The sequence below is a fragment of the Narcine bancroftii genome, chromosome 4 (genome assembly GCF_036971445.1).
Source record: "Narcine bancroftii isolate sNarBan1 chromosome 4, sNarBan1.hap1, whole genome shotgun sequence".
Taxonomy (NCBI): domain Eukaryota; kingdom Metazoa; phylum Chordata; class Chondrichthyes; order Torpediniformes; family Narcinidae; genus Narcine; species Narcine bancroftii.
The window spans coordinates 171,318,605-171,335,653 of record NC_091472.1 but is presented as its reverse complement, the minus strand read 5'-3'; the positions used below and the strand labels follow the sequence as shown (position 1 = coordinate 171,335,653).

At 40.1% G+C, this 17,049-nt stretch overlaps 1 protein-coding gene across 2 annotated transcripts in view; it reads left to right on the top strand.

Annotated features, from left to right (window-relative positions):
* The window catches only part of rnf10 (ring finger protein 10), a 45,497-nt gene that overhangs the window by 17,837 nt on the left and 10,611 nt on the right, over nucleotides 1–17,049 (top strand). For both annotated transcript variants that reach the window (XM_069932973.1, XM_069932972.1), the window contains exons 5-8: nucleotides 10,129–10,313; nucleotides 13,191–13,324; nucleotides 14,283–14,446; nucleotides 16,034–16,168. In XM_069932973.1, the coding sequence (XP_069789074.1) occupies nucleotides 10,129–10,313; nucleotides 13,191–13,324; nucleotides 14,283–14,446; nucleotides 16,034–16,168 (618 nt within the window). The remainder of the gene's footprint in view (nucleotides 1–10,128; nucleotides 10,314–13,190; nucleotides 13,325–14,282; nucleotides 14,447–16,033; nucleotides 16,169–17,049) is intronic.

Sequence of the window (17,049 nt, the reverse complement as noted above, 5' to 3'; positions counted from 1 at the left end):
TCAGATGAAATGGTGCAGCCGAGATAGGTAAACTGGTTGACCATTCTGTGTGCCCGATGGAGATGTGGTTGGGCTGGTAGTCATGGTGGGGAGCTGGCTGATGGAGGACCTCAGTTTTCTTCAGGCTGACTTCCAGACCAAACATTTTGGCAGTTTCCGCAAAACAGGACGTCATGCGCTGGAGAGCTGGCTCTGAATGGGCAACTAAAGCGGCATCGTCTGCAAAGAGTAGTTCACGGACAAGTTGCTCTTGTGTCTTGGTGTGAGCTTGCAGGCGCCTCAGATTGAAGAGACTGCCATCCGTGCGGTACTGGACGTAAACAGCATCTTCATTGTTGAGGTTTTTCATGGCTTGGTTCAGCATCATGCTGAAGAAGATAGTAAAGAGGGTTGGTGCGAGGACACAGCCTTGCTTCATGCCGTTGTCAATGGAGAAGGGTTCGGAGAGCTCATTGCTGTATCTGACCTGACCTTGTTGGTTTTCGTGCAGTTGGATAACCATGTTGAGGAACTTGGGGGGGCATCCGAGGCGCTCTAGTATTTGCCAAAGCCCTTTCCTGCTCACGGTGTCAAAGGCTTTGGTGAGGTCAACAAAGGTGATGTAGAGTCCTTTGTTTTGTTCTCTGCTCTTTTCTTGGAGCTGTCTGAGGGCAAAGACCATGTCAGTAGTTCCTCTGTTTGCGCGAAAGCCACACTGTGATTCTGGGAGGACATTTTCAGCGACACTAGGTATTAGTCTATTTAGGAGAATCCTAGCGAAGATTTTGCCTGCAATGGAGAGCAGCGTGATTCCCCTGTAGTTTGAGCAGTCTGATTTCTTGCCTTTGTTTTTGTACAGGGTGATGATGATAACATCACAAAGGTCCTGAGGCAGTTTTCCTTGGTCCCAGCAGAGCATGAAAACCTCATGCAGTTTGGTATGCAGAGCTTTGCTGCCAGCCTTCCAGAACTCTGGGGGGGATTCAATCCATACCTGCTGCTTTGCCACTTTTCAGTTGTTCAATTGCCTTGTATTTCTCTTCCCGGGTAAGGACCTCATCCAGCTCTAGACTCAAGGGTTGTTGAGGGAGCTGGAGCAGGGCGGATTCTTGGACTGAGCGGTTTGCACTGAAAAAGGATTGGAAGTGTTCTGACCATCGATTGAGGATGGAGATCTTGTCGCTGAGGAGGACTTCGCCGTCTGAGCTACGCAGAGGTATTTGGACTTGGGGTGAGGAGCTATAGACCGCCTTTAGCGTCTCATTAAAAACCCCTGAAGTTGCCAATGTCAGTGCTAAGCTGGGTTCGTTTGGCGAGGCTAGTCCACCACTCATTTTGGATCTCCCGAAGTTTGTGCTGAAGATGGCTGCATGGCCAATTTTTTCTCTGGCCAGGAAGGCTTTGCAAGGTGAGCCTGGTGGGCAGATCGCTTCTTTGCCAGCAGCTCCTGAATTTCCTGGTTGTTTTCGTCAAACCAGTCCTTGTTTTTCCTGGAGGAGAAGCCCAGTACCTCTTCAGTGGATTGAAGTATGGCCATTTTCAGCTGATCCCAGAAGGTTTCAGGAGATGTGTCCCTGAGGCTGTTTGCATCCTCAAGCGTTGCTTGGAGGTTTGCCTGGAAGTTTCCTCTCACTACGTTTCCAACATTGAACCTCTTTCTGGGGGCTCCACTGTTCTTGAACTTTGGCTTGAAGTGAAGGTTGAGCTTGCAGCGAACAAGCTGGTGGTCAGTGTGGCATTCTGTGCTGGGCACTACCCTGGTGTGGAGCACATCTCGTTTGTCTCTTCCTCGCACCAGGACGTAGTCCAGAAGGTGCCAGTGTTTGGATCGGGATACATCCAGGTAGTCTTCAGGCTGTCTCTCTGCTGGAAAAGGGTGTTAGTAATGACAAGTTGCTGTTCTGTGCAGAGTTCCAACAGGAGGCGCCTGTTGTCATTACACTTGCCGACACCGTGCTTGCCAAGACTTCCTGGCCAGGTTTCTGAGTAAAATCATAAAACAATATCTTCACTCAAAGGAAAATAAATAAGAAAAATGTGTCATCTATTTATTACACACTGAATCTAGTAGTTTTGTCTTATCATTTTCATTCTCATTCTAGGGGATGGAGGTAGTAAGCAAGTTCCATGTATGGTTCCCAAATTTGTTCAAACATTGTGACTTTATTTTTTAAATTGTTATTTTTCCCAATGGAATACATTTTTTCATTTCCATGTACCATTGCTGTATATTCATGCTCTCTTCCATTTTCTAAGTTGACATTATACATTTTTTTGCTGTCGCTAAGGCTATCATGAATTTTTTTTGCACTTTATCCAATTTGAGGCCTAATTCTCTACTTCTTATGTTACTTAAAAGAAATATCTCTTTGTTTGGTATGTTATATTTTGTAATTTAGTATCTGATTTCATTCTTCCCAAAATGTATTCACTTTCGAACATGCCCAAGTTGCACGTAATGTTGTTCCCATTTCATTCTTACAGCGAAAACATCTGTCTGATAATGTTGAATCACATTTTTTAATTTTTGAGGAGTGATATATAGCCTGTGTAACCAATTATACTGTATCATGCATAACCTTGTGTTTATTGTATTCTTCATAGTTCCAGAACATAACTTTTCCCAAATTTCATTTTTTATCTTTGTTTAGATCCTTTTCCCACTTCTGCTTAGGTTTATAGCTTATTTCATCGTTTTCCTTATCTTGCAGCTTAATGTACATGTTGGTTATAAATCTTTTAATTATCATTGTGTGTGTAATTACATATTCAAAGCTGCTTCCTTCAGGTAATCTCAGGCTGTTTCCCAATTTATCCTTTAAATAAGCATTTAATTGATGATATGCAAACATTGTACCATGAGTTATTCCATATTTGTACTTCAGCTGTTCAAATGTTAATAAATTATTTCCCAAAAAACAATTTTCTATTCTTTTGATTCCTTTTCTCTCCCATTCTCTAAAGGAAAGATTGTCTATTGTAAAAGGGATTTTGCGTCAATAATAATTTTGGTATTTGACAATTCATTTCTTTTTCTTTTCTAAGCGGATCTTTTATGTATTAAGTAAATGATGCAGTACTGGTGAGTTTTTATATTGCACCAGCTTTTCATCCCGCTTATAAAGTATATGTTCCAGTACCTTCTCCCCTATTTTATCAAGTTCTATCTTAGTCCAGTCTAGTTTTTCCCTTGTCTGGTAAAAATCTGATAAGTACCTTAATTGTGCAGCTCTATAATAATTTCTAAAATTTGATAGCTGCAAACCACCTTGATATACCTCTCTGCTACCCTTGGTTTCCTCCCTTTCCACAAGAATTTCCTTAATATTCTCTTTAGTTCATTAAAGAATTTTTTCTGTTAAAGAAATTGGTAACGCTTGAAATAAGTATTGTATCCTTGGGAACACGTTCATTTTAATGCAGTTTACCCTCCCGATCAACGTTAGCGGTAATTTTTTTACCAATGTTCTAAGTCTTCCTGAAATTTCTTTATTAGTGGCTGACAATTTAGTTTGTACAAGTTGCTTAAATTATTATCTAACCTGATCCCTAGGTATCTGATTGCTTGTGCTTGCCATTTAAATGGTGATTCTTTTTTAAATTCTGTATAATCCGCATTACTCATTGGCATCACTTCACTTTTATTTTCCTTGATCTTGTATCCCAATATTTCTCCATATTCCTTCAATTTATTATGTAATTCTTTTACTGATAAGTATACTATGATGTCACCTGCAAATAAGCTGATTTTATACTCTTCCTTTATTTTTATCCCTTTTATTTTATTTTCTTTTCTTGTCAGTTCTGCCAAAGGTTCTATTGCGAAGGCAAACAATGAGGGGGATAGTGGACATACCTGTCTAGTTGACCTCCTTAATTTAAAGTGATACGATGCATATTCATTTACTGCTACCTTCGTCAATGGTCCATTATACAATGCTTTAATCCAATTTATATATTTTTCTGGTAGATTGAACTTCTGTAATACTTTTTTAAAAAAAAAAAAGTAGTTTCACTCTACTCTGTCAAAGGCTTTTTCTGCATCTAGAGCAACAGCAACTGTTGGTTTCTTATTTCGTTGAACTGCGTGGATTAGATTAATAAGTTTACAGACATTGTCCGCTGTTCGTCTTTTCTTAATAAATCCAGTTTGATCTTGTTTGACTATTTTAGGTACACAGTCGGCCAATCTGTTAGCTAATAATTTCGCTATTATCTTATAATCTGAGTTAAGTAGAGATATTGGTTTATATGATGCTGGTGTTAATGGGTCCTTCCCCATCTTTGGTATTACTGTGATTATTGGTGTCTTGAATCTGGCAAGTTTTGTGTTTCTTCTATCTGATTCATTACTTCCAGGTGAAGAGGAATTAATAACTCTTTAAATGTTTTATAAAATTCTATTGGAAATCCATCCTCGCCTGGTGTTTTATTGTTCGGCAGCTTTTTTAATATATCCTGTACTTCCTCTATTTCAAATGGTTTTATTAGTTTGTTTTGTTCCTCTTCTTGCAATTTCGGCAGTTCAATTTTAGCCAAAAATTCCTCTATTTTATCATCTTTCCCCTCGTTCTCAGTTTGATACAATAGTTCATAAAATTCCTTAATTTTCATTAATCTCCATTGGATTATATGTAATTTGTTTGTCCTTTTTCCTTGATGCCAGTATCGTTCTTTTAGCTTGGTCTGTTTTAAGTTGCCAGGTTAATATTTTGTTTTTTCTCCCTGTTCTTAATACTTTTGCTTTGTTTACATTATGTTCTTCTCCACCTAGTACGTTTGTAATGTTTTGTATTTAATTTTTTTGTCTGCCAATTCTCTCCTTTTTGTTATATCATCCCTTTTTACTAATTCCTTTTCTGTACTTACTAGCTCCCTTTCCAACTGCTCTATTTCCCGATTGTAATCCTTTTTCATCTTAGTCACCTAACTTATTATCCGCTCTCTAATGAAGCCTTTTATTGCTTCCCATAATATAAATTTGTCTTCCACTGATCCTGTGTTTATTTCAAAATATATTTTAATTTGGCATTCAATAAACTCCCTAAATTCCTGCCTTTTAAATACCATGGAGTTTAACCTCCATCTATATGCCCTTGGTGGGATGTCCTCCAGTTCTATTGCTAATAACAGGGGTGAATAATCAGATAGTAGTCTAGGTTTATACTCCGTTTTCCTAACTCTCCCTTGAATATAGGCTGACAACAAAAACATATCAATCCTTGAATAAGTTTTGTTTCACATCTGAGTCATTAATGTACTGTATATAATGAACAGTCAAGTACTGGTTGCTGCACTTCTAATCACAATAGCAACCCTCCAACATCACCCTTTGCCTTTTATTACAATTGCCAAATTCCTTTGTATTTTGGACCAGCTTTCCATGTGTGATCTTGTCAAAGGCCTAGCTGAAGTCCAGGCAGACTATATCAACTGCAATGCTCTCATCAATGTATTTCGTTCCTTCAAAATTAAATGAGACAGCTTGTCCCATTGAAAAAGATGTGGTAATTATCCCTGATCAATCCCAGTCTTTTCAAAAATGGATTAATCTAGACCCTCAGAATTAGTCTACCATTGAGTTAAACATGCTAGCTTTTTCTCTCATTGATGGCATCTATTTTAAAATCTCTTGTGGGAGCTGTAAAATGTGCTCCTGTATCAGCCAGAGGTTTAAAATATTTTGGTAGAATTGGAATACAATTTATTTGGCAGAGACCTACTCTGAATATGAATTGTTCTTCTTTGACTTGGCTTCGCGGACGAAGATTTATGGAGGGGGTAAAAAGTCCACGTCAGCTGCAGGCTCGTTTGTGGCTGACAAGTCCGATGCGGGACAGGCAGACACGATTGCAGCGGTTGCAAGGGAAAATTGGTTGGTTGGGGTTGGGTGTTGGGTTTTTCCTCCTTTGCCTTTTGTCAGTGAGGTGGGCTCTGCGGTCTTCTTCAAAGGAGGTTGCTGCCCGCCAAACTGTGAGGCGCCAAGATGCACGGTTTGAGGCGTTATCAGCCCACTGGCGGTGGTCAATGTGGCAGGCACCAAGAGATTTCTTTAGGCAGTCCTTGTACCTTTTCTTTGGTGCACCTCTGTCACGGTGGCCAGTGGAGAGCTCGCCATATAACACGATCTTGGGAAGGCGATGGTCCTCCATTCTGGAGACGTGACCCATCCAGCGCAGCTGGATCTTCAGCAGCGTGGACTCGATGCTGTCGACCTCTGCCATCTCGAGTACGTCGACGTTAGGGGTGTAAGCGCTCCAATGGATGTTGAGGATGGAGCGGAGACAACGCTGGTGGAAGCGTTCTAGGAGCCGTAGGTGGTGCCGGTAGAGGACCCATGATTCGGAGCCGAACAGGAGTGTGGGTATGACAACGGCTCTGTATACGCTTATCTTTGTGAGGTTTTTCAGTTGGTTGTTTTTCCAGACTCTTTTGTGTAGTCTTCCAAAGGCGCTATTTGCCTTGGCGAGTCTGTTGTCTATCTCATTGTCAATCCTTGCATCTGATGAAATGGTGCAGCCGAGATAGGTAAACTGGTTGACCGTTTTGAGTTTTGTGTGCCCGATGGAGATGTGGGGGGGCTGGTAGTCATGGTGGGGAGCTGGCTGATGGAGGACCTCAGTTTTCTTCAGGCTGACTTCCAGGCCAAACATTTTGGCAGTTTCCGCAAAGCAGGACGTCAAGCGCTGAAGAGCTGGCTCTGAATGGGCAACTAAAGCGGCATCGTCTGCAAAGAGTAGTTCATGGACAAGTTTCTCTTGTGTCTTGGTGTGAGCTTGCAGGCGCCTCAGATTGAAGAGACTGCCATCCGTGCGGTACCGGATGTAAACAGCGTCTTCATTGTTGGGGTCTTTCATGACTTGGTTCAGCATCATGCTGAAGAAGATTGAAAAGAGGGTTGGTGCGAGAACACAGCCTTGCTTCACGCCATTGTTAATGGAGAAGGGTTCGGAGAGCTCATTGCTGTATCTGACCCGACCTTGTTGGTTTTCGTGCAGTTGGATAATCATGTTGAGGAACTTTGGGGGACATCCGATGCGCTCTAGTATTTGCCAAAGCCCTTTCCTGCTCACGGTGTCGAAGGCTTTGGTGAGGTCAACAAAGGTGATGTAGAGTCCTTTGTTTTGTTCTCTGCACTTTTCTTGGAGCTGTCTGAGGGCAAAGACCATGTCAGTGGTTCCTCTGTTTGCGCGAAAGCCGCACTGTGATTCTGGGAGAATATTCTCGGCGACACTAGGTATTATTCTATTTAGTAGAATCCTAGTGAAGATTTTGCCTGCAATGGAGAGCAACGTGATTCCCCTGTAGTTTGAGCAGTCTGATTTCTCGCCTTTGTTTTTGTACAGGGTGATGATGGTGGCATCACGAAGGTCCTGAGGCAGTTTACCTTGGTCCCAACAAAGCTTGAAAAACTCATGCAGTTTGGCATGCAGAGTTTTGCCGCCAGCCTTCCAGACTTCTGGGGGGATTCCATCCATACCTGCTGCTTTGCCACTTTTCAGTTGTTCGATTGCCTTATATGTCTCATCCAGGGTGGGAACCTCATCCAGCTCTAGCCTTAGGGGCTGTTGAGGGAGCTGGAGCAGGGCGGAATCTTGGACTGAGCGGTTGGCACTGAAAAGAGATTGGAAGTGTTCTGACCATCGGTTGAGGATGGAGATCTTGTCGCTGAGGAGGACTTTGCCGTCTGAGCTGCGCAGCGGGCTTTGGACTTGGGGTGAGGGGCCGTACACAGCCTTTAGAGCCTCGTAGAAACCCCTGAAGTCGCCAATGTCCGCGCTGAGCTGGGTTCGTTTGGCGAGGCTAGTCCACCACTCATTTTGGATCTCCCGGAGTTTGCGCTGAAGATGGCTGCATGCGCGACGGAAGGCTTGTTTCTTCTCTGGACAGGACGGCTTTGTAAGGTGAGCCTGGTGGGCAGCTCGCTTCTTTGCCAGCAGCTCCTGGATTTCCTGGCTGTTTTCGTCAAACCAGTCCTTGTTTTTCCTGGAGGAGAAGCCCAGTACCTCTTCAGTGGATTGCAGTATGGTAGTCTTCAACTGATCCCAGAGGGTTTCAGGGGACGGGTCCGTGAGGCGGGTTGCAACGTCGAGCTTTGCTTTGAGGTTTGCCTGGAAGTTTCCTCTCACTTCGTCTGACTGCAGGTTTCCAACATTGAACCTCTTTCTGGGGGCTTTATTGTTCCTGGGCTTTGGCTTGAAGTGAAGGTTGAGCTTGCAGCGAACCAGCCGGTGGTCAGTGTGGCATTCCGCGCTAGGCATGACCCTGGTGTGGAGCACATCTCGTTTGTCACTTTCTCGCACCAGGATGTAGTCCAGGAGGTGCCAGTGTTTGGATCGGGGATGCATCCAGGTGGTCTTAAGGCTGTCCCTCTGCTGAAAAAGGGTGTTTGTAATGACAAGTCGCTGTTCTGCGCAGAGCTCCAACAGGAGGGGCCCATTGTCGTTGCACTTGCCGACGCCATGCTTGCCCAGGATTCCTGGCCAGGTTTCTGAGTCTTTGCCGACACGAGCGTTGAAGTCGCCCAGGATGACAACCTTGTCGGCTGTAGGGGTACGTTGGATGAGGTTGCGCAAATACAAAATGGCAGAATTATTAAGTCCTTGAGCCATACTGCATAGTTCCTATCTACAATACTAGGCCTTGGTGATTCAACTGCTTATCAGGTGGTCCTTAAACAGTGAGAGTGCAAAACTCTGCCACCTTCATTGGCAGTAATTTCAAAATTGCAACTACCTGACTGGAAAGATTCTTTGACGCCATCTAAATGCTTGCGCACACTTTAAATATAGGTCATCTTGTATTGGACACCTTAGCCACCAAAAAAATCTTGCTACGCTACATAAAATTTTGTTAATTTCTCTCTGGTCTTCCCTCAGCCTCATCTGTTCCAAGTGAAACAAAACCAATTTATCTAATCTCATAACAGAAATATCTCGGGCACCACCCTGTTCATCTCCAGTGTAATTATTGTCCTTGTAACCAGACTGAAAACAATATTCCATCTGTGGTCTAACCAATATTTTGTAAAGTTTTACCAAGGTTCCCCCGCTGCTCTTGCTCTTTGCCCAAACTAATGACAGCAAGGAACTGTCTGCCTTTGTCACTACTCTACCTGTGCTAACACTGTCAGGGATCAGTTAGTTTAGAGAGAAATGAGGCACAGGGCCTTGTTGACCCAGATGCCAAACACCAAGAAAGACCAAATAATTGAACAGCCTTTCATTGAATTTTTATTCCTGAATACTTGCCCATCTTGGGAGGAAAAAAAAATCTTTATTTTGACATCTGCTTTCATGACCCTGGTACTTTAGTCAAGAATAAAAATAGTAGCTTTGTATCTTTTGTGAAACCAATATATTAAAGACTCTTTCCCCTGAGCGCAGGGGAGGTTGAAACAAGAGGCCATGAGTTGGGGGCAACACTTTAGGAGAAATATTAGAGGTGGCTTTTTCACTCAGCGAGTGGTGGCAGAATGGAATGATCTTCCGAATGAGATAGTTGCGGCAGGGTCCATTCTGTCATTTAAGAGAAGGTTGGATGTGCACGCGGAGGAGAGGGGGTTGGAGGGTTATTGGCGGAGAGCGGGAGGTTTGAGCTAGTGGAGTGGTTCTAGTGAACCGGTGAGGACTCGAAAGGCCAATATGGTTTAATGTGATGATAATTTGAAAGTTTTTAATCCTTCAAGCACTCCATCTACAACCCCCAAATAACCATGGGTGTCCCCAATAACCACTTTAAACACCCCTCACTCATCACCTCCCTTCCCCCTTATGTTACTGTTCTTAAAAAAAAACATTTTAAATTCAATGTACATTGCCAGATCACTATCACAATAGAGCTGTCTAAACTTACTGTGGCCCAATTAAAAAAAAACAACTATTTCAGACAACCTGGATAGCTACCAATGGTAAACCAATGGTTTAACTCCTTTCCCCATCCCTGCTACTATATTAACATTTGGCCTCTGTTTTGAGATATTCTTTGACTTTGTCTCGATATTTAGTGATGGTTTTTTTTGTAATGAGGGTTTCTGTTAGAAATTATTTAATTGATGCATTTCCAATTATTGTTCTTTGTTAATTTTGATTCTTTGATCTGTAATATATTCCTGAATTTGACACGAGGACATGTCTTTTATTTTTTTAGCGTATATGCAGTCATGAAGTCCCTTCGTGTCCAATCTGTTTGTATCCTCCCTCTGCTGCAAAGATAACTCGCTGTGGTCACATCTACTGCTGGGCATGTATTCTTCACTATCTGTCCTTGAGTGAAAAAACCTGGGGGAAATGCCCTATCTGTTATGAAGCTGTCCATAAAAAAGACCTCAAGAGGTGAGAGTTGATTCTTTTGAGCAATAAGTAGTTGCAAAGAGAATGATTTTAAATTAAAAAAAAACCTTTTGGACATGCAACACAATAACAGGCCCTTTGGCCCCATGCTGCCCAATTACACCAATTGCTGTATGTTTTTGAACAGTGGGAGAAACTGGAGCCCCTGGGGAAAACCCATGCAGAAACAGGGAGAATGTACAAGCTCTTTACAGCATGGGATTTGAACCCTAGTCCCGATTCCCGGTGCTGCAACAGCATTGTGCTAACTGCTATGCTAATCATGCCACATTAGGAAATGAATCGAGCACTGTGGTAATCCATGTGTGTAATAAAGCCCTGCCAAATTTCCTTGTGAGGGAGGTGTATGTCTTCTGTGACGTATACTTGTGATAATAAGGGAGAGGTAGAAGCTGAGATGGGTATCTTAATTTTTGAGTAACATTTACAAAGTTGTAGTGGAATCTTGGGTTATTAATCTCTTTAGCCTATTTGGACCTGACTTTACTCCTCTCCAGCAGAAAACAAATGTTAAGATGCTATTTTAAAAATTGAAGGCCAGTTGAGACTATGCTTGATTAGAACTGCATAGATTTAAAAATTATGGCTCAGCTATCTGATAAAATGTTTTACTTTTAACTGCAGCAATCTTGAAATAGATGGCACAGTTTAAAGGCTAATTGTATGCTTGATATACACCAGTCCTTGGAAGAGAGAACAAGCCATTACTGAAAATTACTGTTGGTCAGTTAATAGGAGAAAGTACAGAAAGGCCATGTACAGAATAATCTTGAGTGGAGGAGATTGCACTGAATGTATTTAATGTGTTCAATCTGTGCTATCTCAAATAACACAATTCTGTGACTAAATATTCTGCTCCTTTTCCTCTTCCCCACTCCACAATTCCTCCTGCACATCAAAGGAGATAGAATGGATTGTTAACCCTGCATGAGGGTTATAATGCAGTATTGAAAAAAGTGCATTCATGCAAGCCTTGAATGTAGCTCTAAAGTTGAATTTTATTTTTGTCCTTTCCATCGCCTCAGAAGATTTGGCAAATGGGCAATCGAGCCATAGCTGGTGAGGAGCATGTCAGTTGTGCATTGTCTGCTTGATACAAAGCAAACTCAGTCTAGAAAAATCAAGCTCTTAATGAATTTGGACAAGAAAATATTTATTGTGTGCCTTCTTATTAAAATAAAAATTAGTGATACCTTGGAATAAAACCCTTTTCTGCTCTGTGCTTGGATTTTTTCTCCTTTTATATTGGATCTTGTTTTCAATAATTTAAAATAAATTAGTTGGATAGCAATTTTGAAGATTGCCAAGAAAGTAATGTAGTTTTGATCTTAGCTTTACTCGATTCACATATATGACTCATTTGAAGACTTAATTCTACTGCACTTTTTTGTCAGGTTGTATAGGGCTACATAGTCTTGTGGTCCTTGGGATGAGAGATTGAAATATAGATTTTTGTGTGCACTTGGAAACTTCAGTAACTGGATGTTCTGAATTATGTTTGAAATTTAGTGTTTTTTTTCACCTCTTCACACTCTCCAGTAGTTTATTTTCAAAAGTGCTTCCTATTTGTAACAAAATTCTAGCTTGTCTTGGATTAATTAAAGGCATTTTCTGCCTTTTAAGTTTCTATTTTGTTCAGGATAAAGCTGTTGGCTCCTCCTTATCCTCTGACATATTAGTCCACAGACAAATTGTATCTGATTTTGGTTTGCTTGATTCCAGCTAATATCATTTATTATCCATGTGTGTAATAATGCCCTGCCAAATTTCCTAATGAGGAAGGTGTATGCCTTCTGTTCTACATTCTCTATGCCAATAGAGCTGAATTTGATATGTTCAGTAAGTTGAAATACTGGTACTGTGGCAATTCTACTCCTAGAACACTACAGCACAGAAAACAGGCCATTCAGCCCTCCTAGTCTGTATCAAAACATCATTCCTCTCGTCCCACTGACATGCATCCATTCCATCACCCTGCAGGACACTCCCATCCATGTATCTATTCAATTTATTCTTAAAACTTGAGAATGAACCTGGATTAACCACGTCAGATGGCAGCTCGTTCCACACTCCCACCACCGAGTGAAGAAGTTCCCCCTAATGTTTCCCTAAACCTTTCACCCGAAACCCATGCCTCTCGTATTTATCTCTCCCTAAGTGGAAAGAGCCTACTCACTTTTATTCTGTCTATTCCTCTCATAATTTGGTGAACCTCTATCAAATCTCTCTTCATTCTTCTATGCTCGAAGGAATAAAGTGTCATCCTGCTTCATCTTTCTCTGTAACTCAACTCTTGAAGATTCAGTAACATCCTAGTAAATCTTCTGCACTCTTTTGATCTTTATCCTTCCTGTAGTATGGCAACCAGAACTGCACATAATACTCCAAATTTGGCCTCTTGTACAACTCCTGTAATCAATACTTTGGTTTATAAAGGCCAAGATGCCAAAAGTTTTCTTTACAATCTACTTTCAGGGAATTATGTATCTGTATTGCCAGATCCTGTTGTTCCTCTTCACTTCGTGTCCAACCATGCGTGTCCTACCTTGTTTAGTCCTTCCAAAATACAGCACCTCACACTTTTATCTTCTATCGTCTCGCCCATTTTTCCAGCTGGTCCAGATCCCTCTGCAAGCTTTGAAAGCCTTCCTCATTGACCGCATCACCTCCAATCTTAGTGTCATCAGCAAACTTGCTGATCCAATTTCCCACATGACATTCATTTTATTCCCAAGCTAGTTACCTTTATGGCTGTTACAATGACAACATGTAAAGATTTAGTCCTTGTGGACATAACCGATATAGTATCCACGAAGCCCTTAGTGAATAGTGTAGAGTTAATATGTTGCTTTGCTTCAGTGTGATCGCCATGGAGACTCGCCAATATAATGTGGATGATACGATGACCATGCAATTGATGCGTAGGGAGAAAGGTGCTCTGATGGTTTTACCCAAATCTATGTGGATGAAAGTTGAACCAATTCACTTGGGAGGTTAGTGGAAACATTGCTCTTCAAGACTCACTAATTTGGGATCCATCCTGGCTGAGAATATGTGTACAATTATAGCTGATGAAAATATATTGAAGGGTATTCTTTTGTTGTAAATAACTGGTATTTATTTTGAGCTGCAAACAGTAATTTCAATAACATTCAGACTCCATGACAGCTGAAAATAATCACATTGGTCTTGGTTGCATAAAGATCAGATATAAAAGGTAAAATTAACTACAAACTGTTCTGTACCAAATAAGGGAAATTCTAAATCAGTTAAACAATAAGCTTCAGGTTCGTTTAAATTTGGTATTCTGAATTGGAACAGTTGAACACTGTATACTATATACTGATGGCCAACAAGAGGATCTGCATTTTAAAAGTGGAAAAAAAAGAATTCTATTTCAAGGGACTTGCTACTTTAAGACTTGTGTTCGCATATCTTCATAATGAAAGTTCTTAAATTGGCTGTACAAAGGTTTGTTTGTGGATTTGACCTGTATTTAATTTATAATAGAAGTTTAAATTTGCAGGTGATCTACATTTGAATTGTTTATTTATAGTTTATCTATATTAGAAGCCAGAATGGAACTGAGACTTTTGAGCCACTTGTCATGCCATGCTATCATTGGACATAGCTTTGTATATCTGCATTGACATTGCCCCTGAGCAGATAGTATATTGCAGATGATCTCATCAAATGACAAATTATTTTCTATAATGAATCTTCTTAATAAATTGCAACTTAATGACGTGATATTGCAAGGATCACATTCATATTTTCCAAAGAGTTGGATTATTCTTAAGTTAGCTGAACATGTTCATTTGTTGACAAGATTTAGTAGCTCATTGGCTTTAATTTTGAACTTTGCAATTATCAGGTTGCCAATTCATTCTGAACTGAATTTGTTGCATTTATTCTTCCTTCCCTGTAAAATTATATTTAATTTGAACACAGTGGATGAAGAACACAACCAGTATTCAAAACTGCTTCTGGCAACAAAGCAGCAAGTTATGCAGCATGTGATAGAAAAAGAAAGAGCAGCTTTACTGAGACAATATGAGGAGGAGAAAAATACACCTGAATCTTGCTTCATTGAACTGGCATTGCAAGAATTAAAGGTACAAAACTAATTTTGCAGATTGTGCTGCTGTGGGTCGATAGTAACTTTATTTATAAAAAAAAAAAAAAAAAAATGTTTTATAGCAAAATATCCTGAGACAGTTTTGATGTCAAGAAGCAAGGTAGGATTGGGACAGTTAACTTGAGCTTTATAAACCTATTTTTGTATTGGAAAACAAAGATGGTTTCTGACAAGCATCTTGGAGAAAGGTAATTCCAGAATTTCTTGGTGGATGAGAATATTGGTTGAGCAATCTTGAATGATGATCAAGAAACCAGAAATGTAATGGCCCATCCATCTTGAAAAGGCTTTGACACCTAGGAAGGATTGGAAAATAAGGATGGAAATTTAATGTAGTCTGAAATGTCTTGTATAATTCCAAGATAGCAAAGAATATGATTCATTTGTTGGCTAGATATTTGATCAACCAGTGCTTGATATTGGTATGAGTTCTAGCAACTGTTTTAAAAAATAAAAAATGGATAAGATGGCAGTGTTGTCATCAACACCTGGGGAGAGATGGCATGCTTTCAAATTTTGCTTGGAGATCAGTATCTTTTCAGTCAAAAGGTGATGATCAGGAGCCAGTTTACTGGGAGTAGAATTGAGGATCCAGGAGTCGAATGCGAAGGTTGTTTTCTGAGCTGATAAAGGGAATTGAAGGATGTTACAAGTTCAGAGGTTTGGAAAATGAGATGGTGAGGGTGTGGAACAGGGAAGAAATGTGATCTTGTAAATTAGGGGAAAGTTGGATAATGGCTGAATCAAAGATCAGATGGTCTTGGTGATAAAAGTCCAATGAAAAGCAAGACCACTTGATAGATTGAAAGTAGTACTTGTAAATATGGATTACAAAGTTTGTGAAGGGAGAAATGGATAGGAGGGCATGATCTATGAGTAGACATGATTGATTGTAATGTAAGAAGTTTTCTGCATAGGGATTCAGAAAGGATGCAAGTTAAGTGAGAACATTTACCTTTGCAGAAATGGAACATTTGAGGCAGGAGAAACAAACCAAATGTGCAAGAAGATTTTGGAGTTGTGGATGTGTCAATAGTGATCTCGGTAGTTGATGTCCTGAGGATGTAAAGTTAGATAGTTTGATAAATTAAAACCAGTAGACATTTAATTTTTGTTTGGGTCCATTAAATTAAATGTTTTGGTTGCTTGATATTTTTTGTCAATATCATGACTGATTTAATAAGAATGCATAACAGATTTGGAGAGGTCAAACATGCAGCTTTTAAAAGCATTACTGATTCTCCTGTCAAATTAAACAGGTGGAGAGGATAATGGTAGCTGATGCTTGTGGCTGTTGTTACTTCCTGATGAAGAATGTTTTCTCTCTACCTACATTAAAATGATCTGGAATGATAGAGTTAAAAGTTGAAATACTGCTGTGAAACTATATGGAGATTAGCATTAACCTTTCATCCTACTACTGCAGTAAAGTAGCAGGAACCTTGTTAAATGTTTGGTAAAATATTAATTCTGTCATCGTCTATTTAAAGTGCATTTATTTCATTCTAAATTTTAGAATAGTAGTTCAATCATCTTTTCAATGTAGTTTTTTTTAACATTGTAGAATCGTGAGCAGGAGTTGCTGGGACCTCCAGAGAAGGAAGTTCGTGACACCGTGTTTAAACTCGAGGAATTGATCATTGATTCACCCATGATTGTACAGAATGAAAATAATGCATCCACAGGCAAGAAGAACAAGGTTAGTATCAAAGTTACAGACTAACTTTAGTTTATTCATCTTCATTATCCCATTAGAATTTAAATTGATAAATATTTACTATTTGTGAACCAATTCTACATGATTTGTGATGTTTCATCATATTGTACCTAAAATTGAGTTTTTCCAAACTGTTCATTTACCGAACATTAAACTCTAATGCAATACAGCATGGATTGAAGGATGTTTTTCACGAAAGGTGTTTCTTCCTACTTTTCCCAGAGATATTCTTGTTTTCATACAAGAAGTTCAGTTGTCAAGCACATGGCTATTTTGCTCAGCATTTGTGTGAAGGTTGGCAGATTGTTTTTGGATCCAACTGTATTCTGCTATTACCAAGTATCCCTACATATAGTTTGTTGGATTGTGATTGGATGACCAGATTTCAGGTTCTTGTATCCTGATATCTAATTGTAGATGAGAATGCTAATTCATTATAGCTGTGACTCCTAACTCGCTAATCCATTATGTTGCTCCCTGGAAATTGTTCTCAATCCTGAAAATGCTATCCTTTAAAATTTCTAAGGCATTTTCCTAGAGTTTATACAAAGTACATGCATTAACAAGTTTGTTATTTTAAAGAACCAGTTAGTATCATAAATTCTTTCTTGACCTCCTATTTCCATTTGCAGCTGGCATTCTGCTCTGCTTTAAATTATAAAAGCATAGAGATTATTGGCTTGCTTGCCTGTGACAGCTATTAGGCTATTCAATCAGGTCAACTCTTCCTCAGTGGTGACCTACCACTCTTAAGAGAACTGATCTAATTTACTAAAGGGAGTTATTACAGGCTGGTGGTTCACAGCAGGAGACTGCTTAAGTGATTTGGAAACTAAGGGCGTACCTTCTATTGATATTTGTTG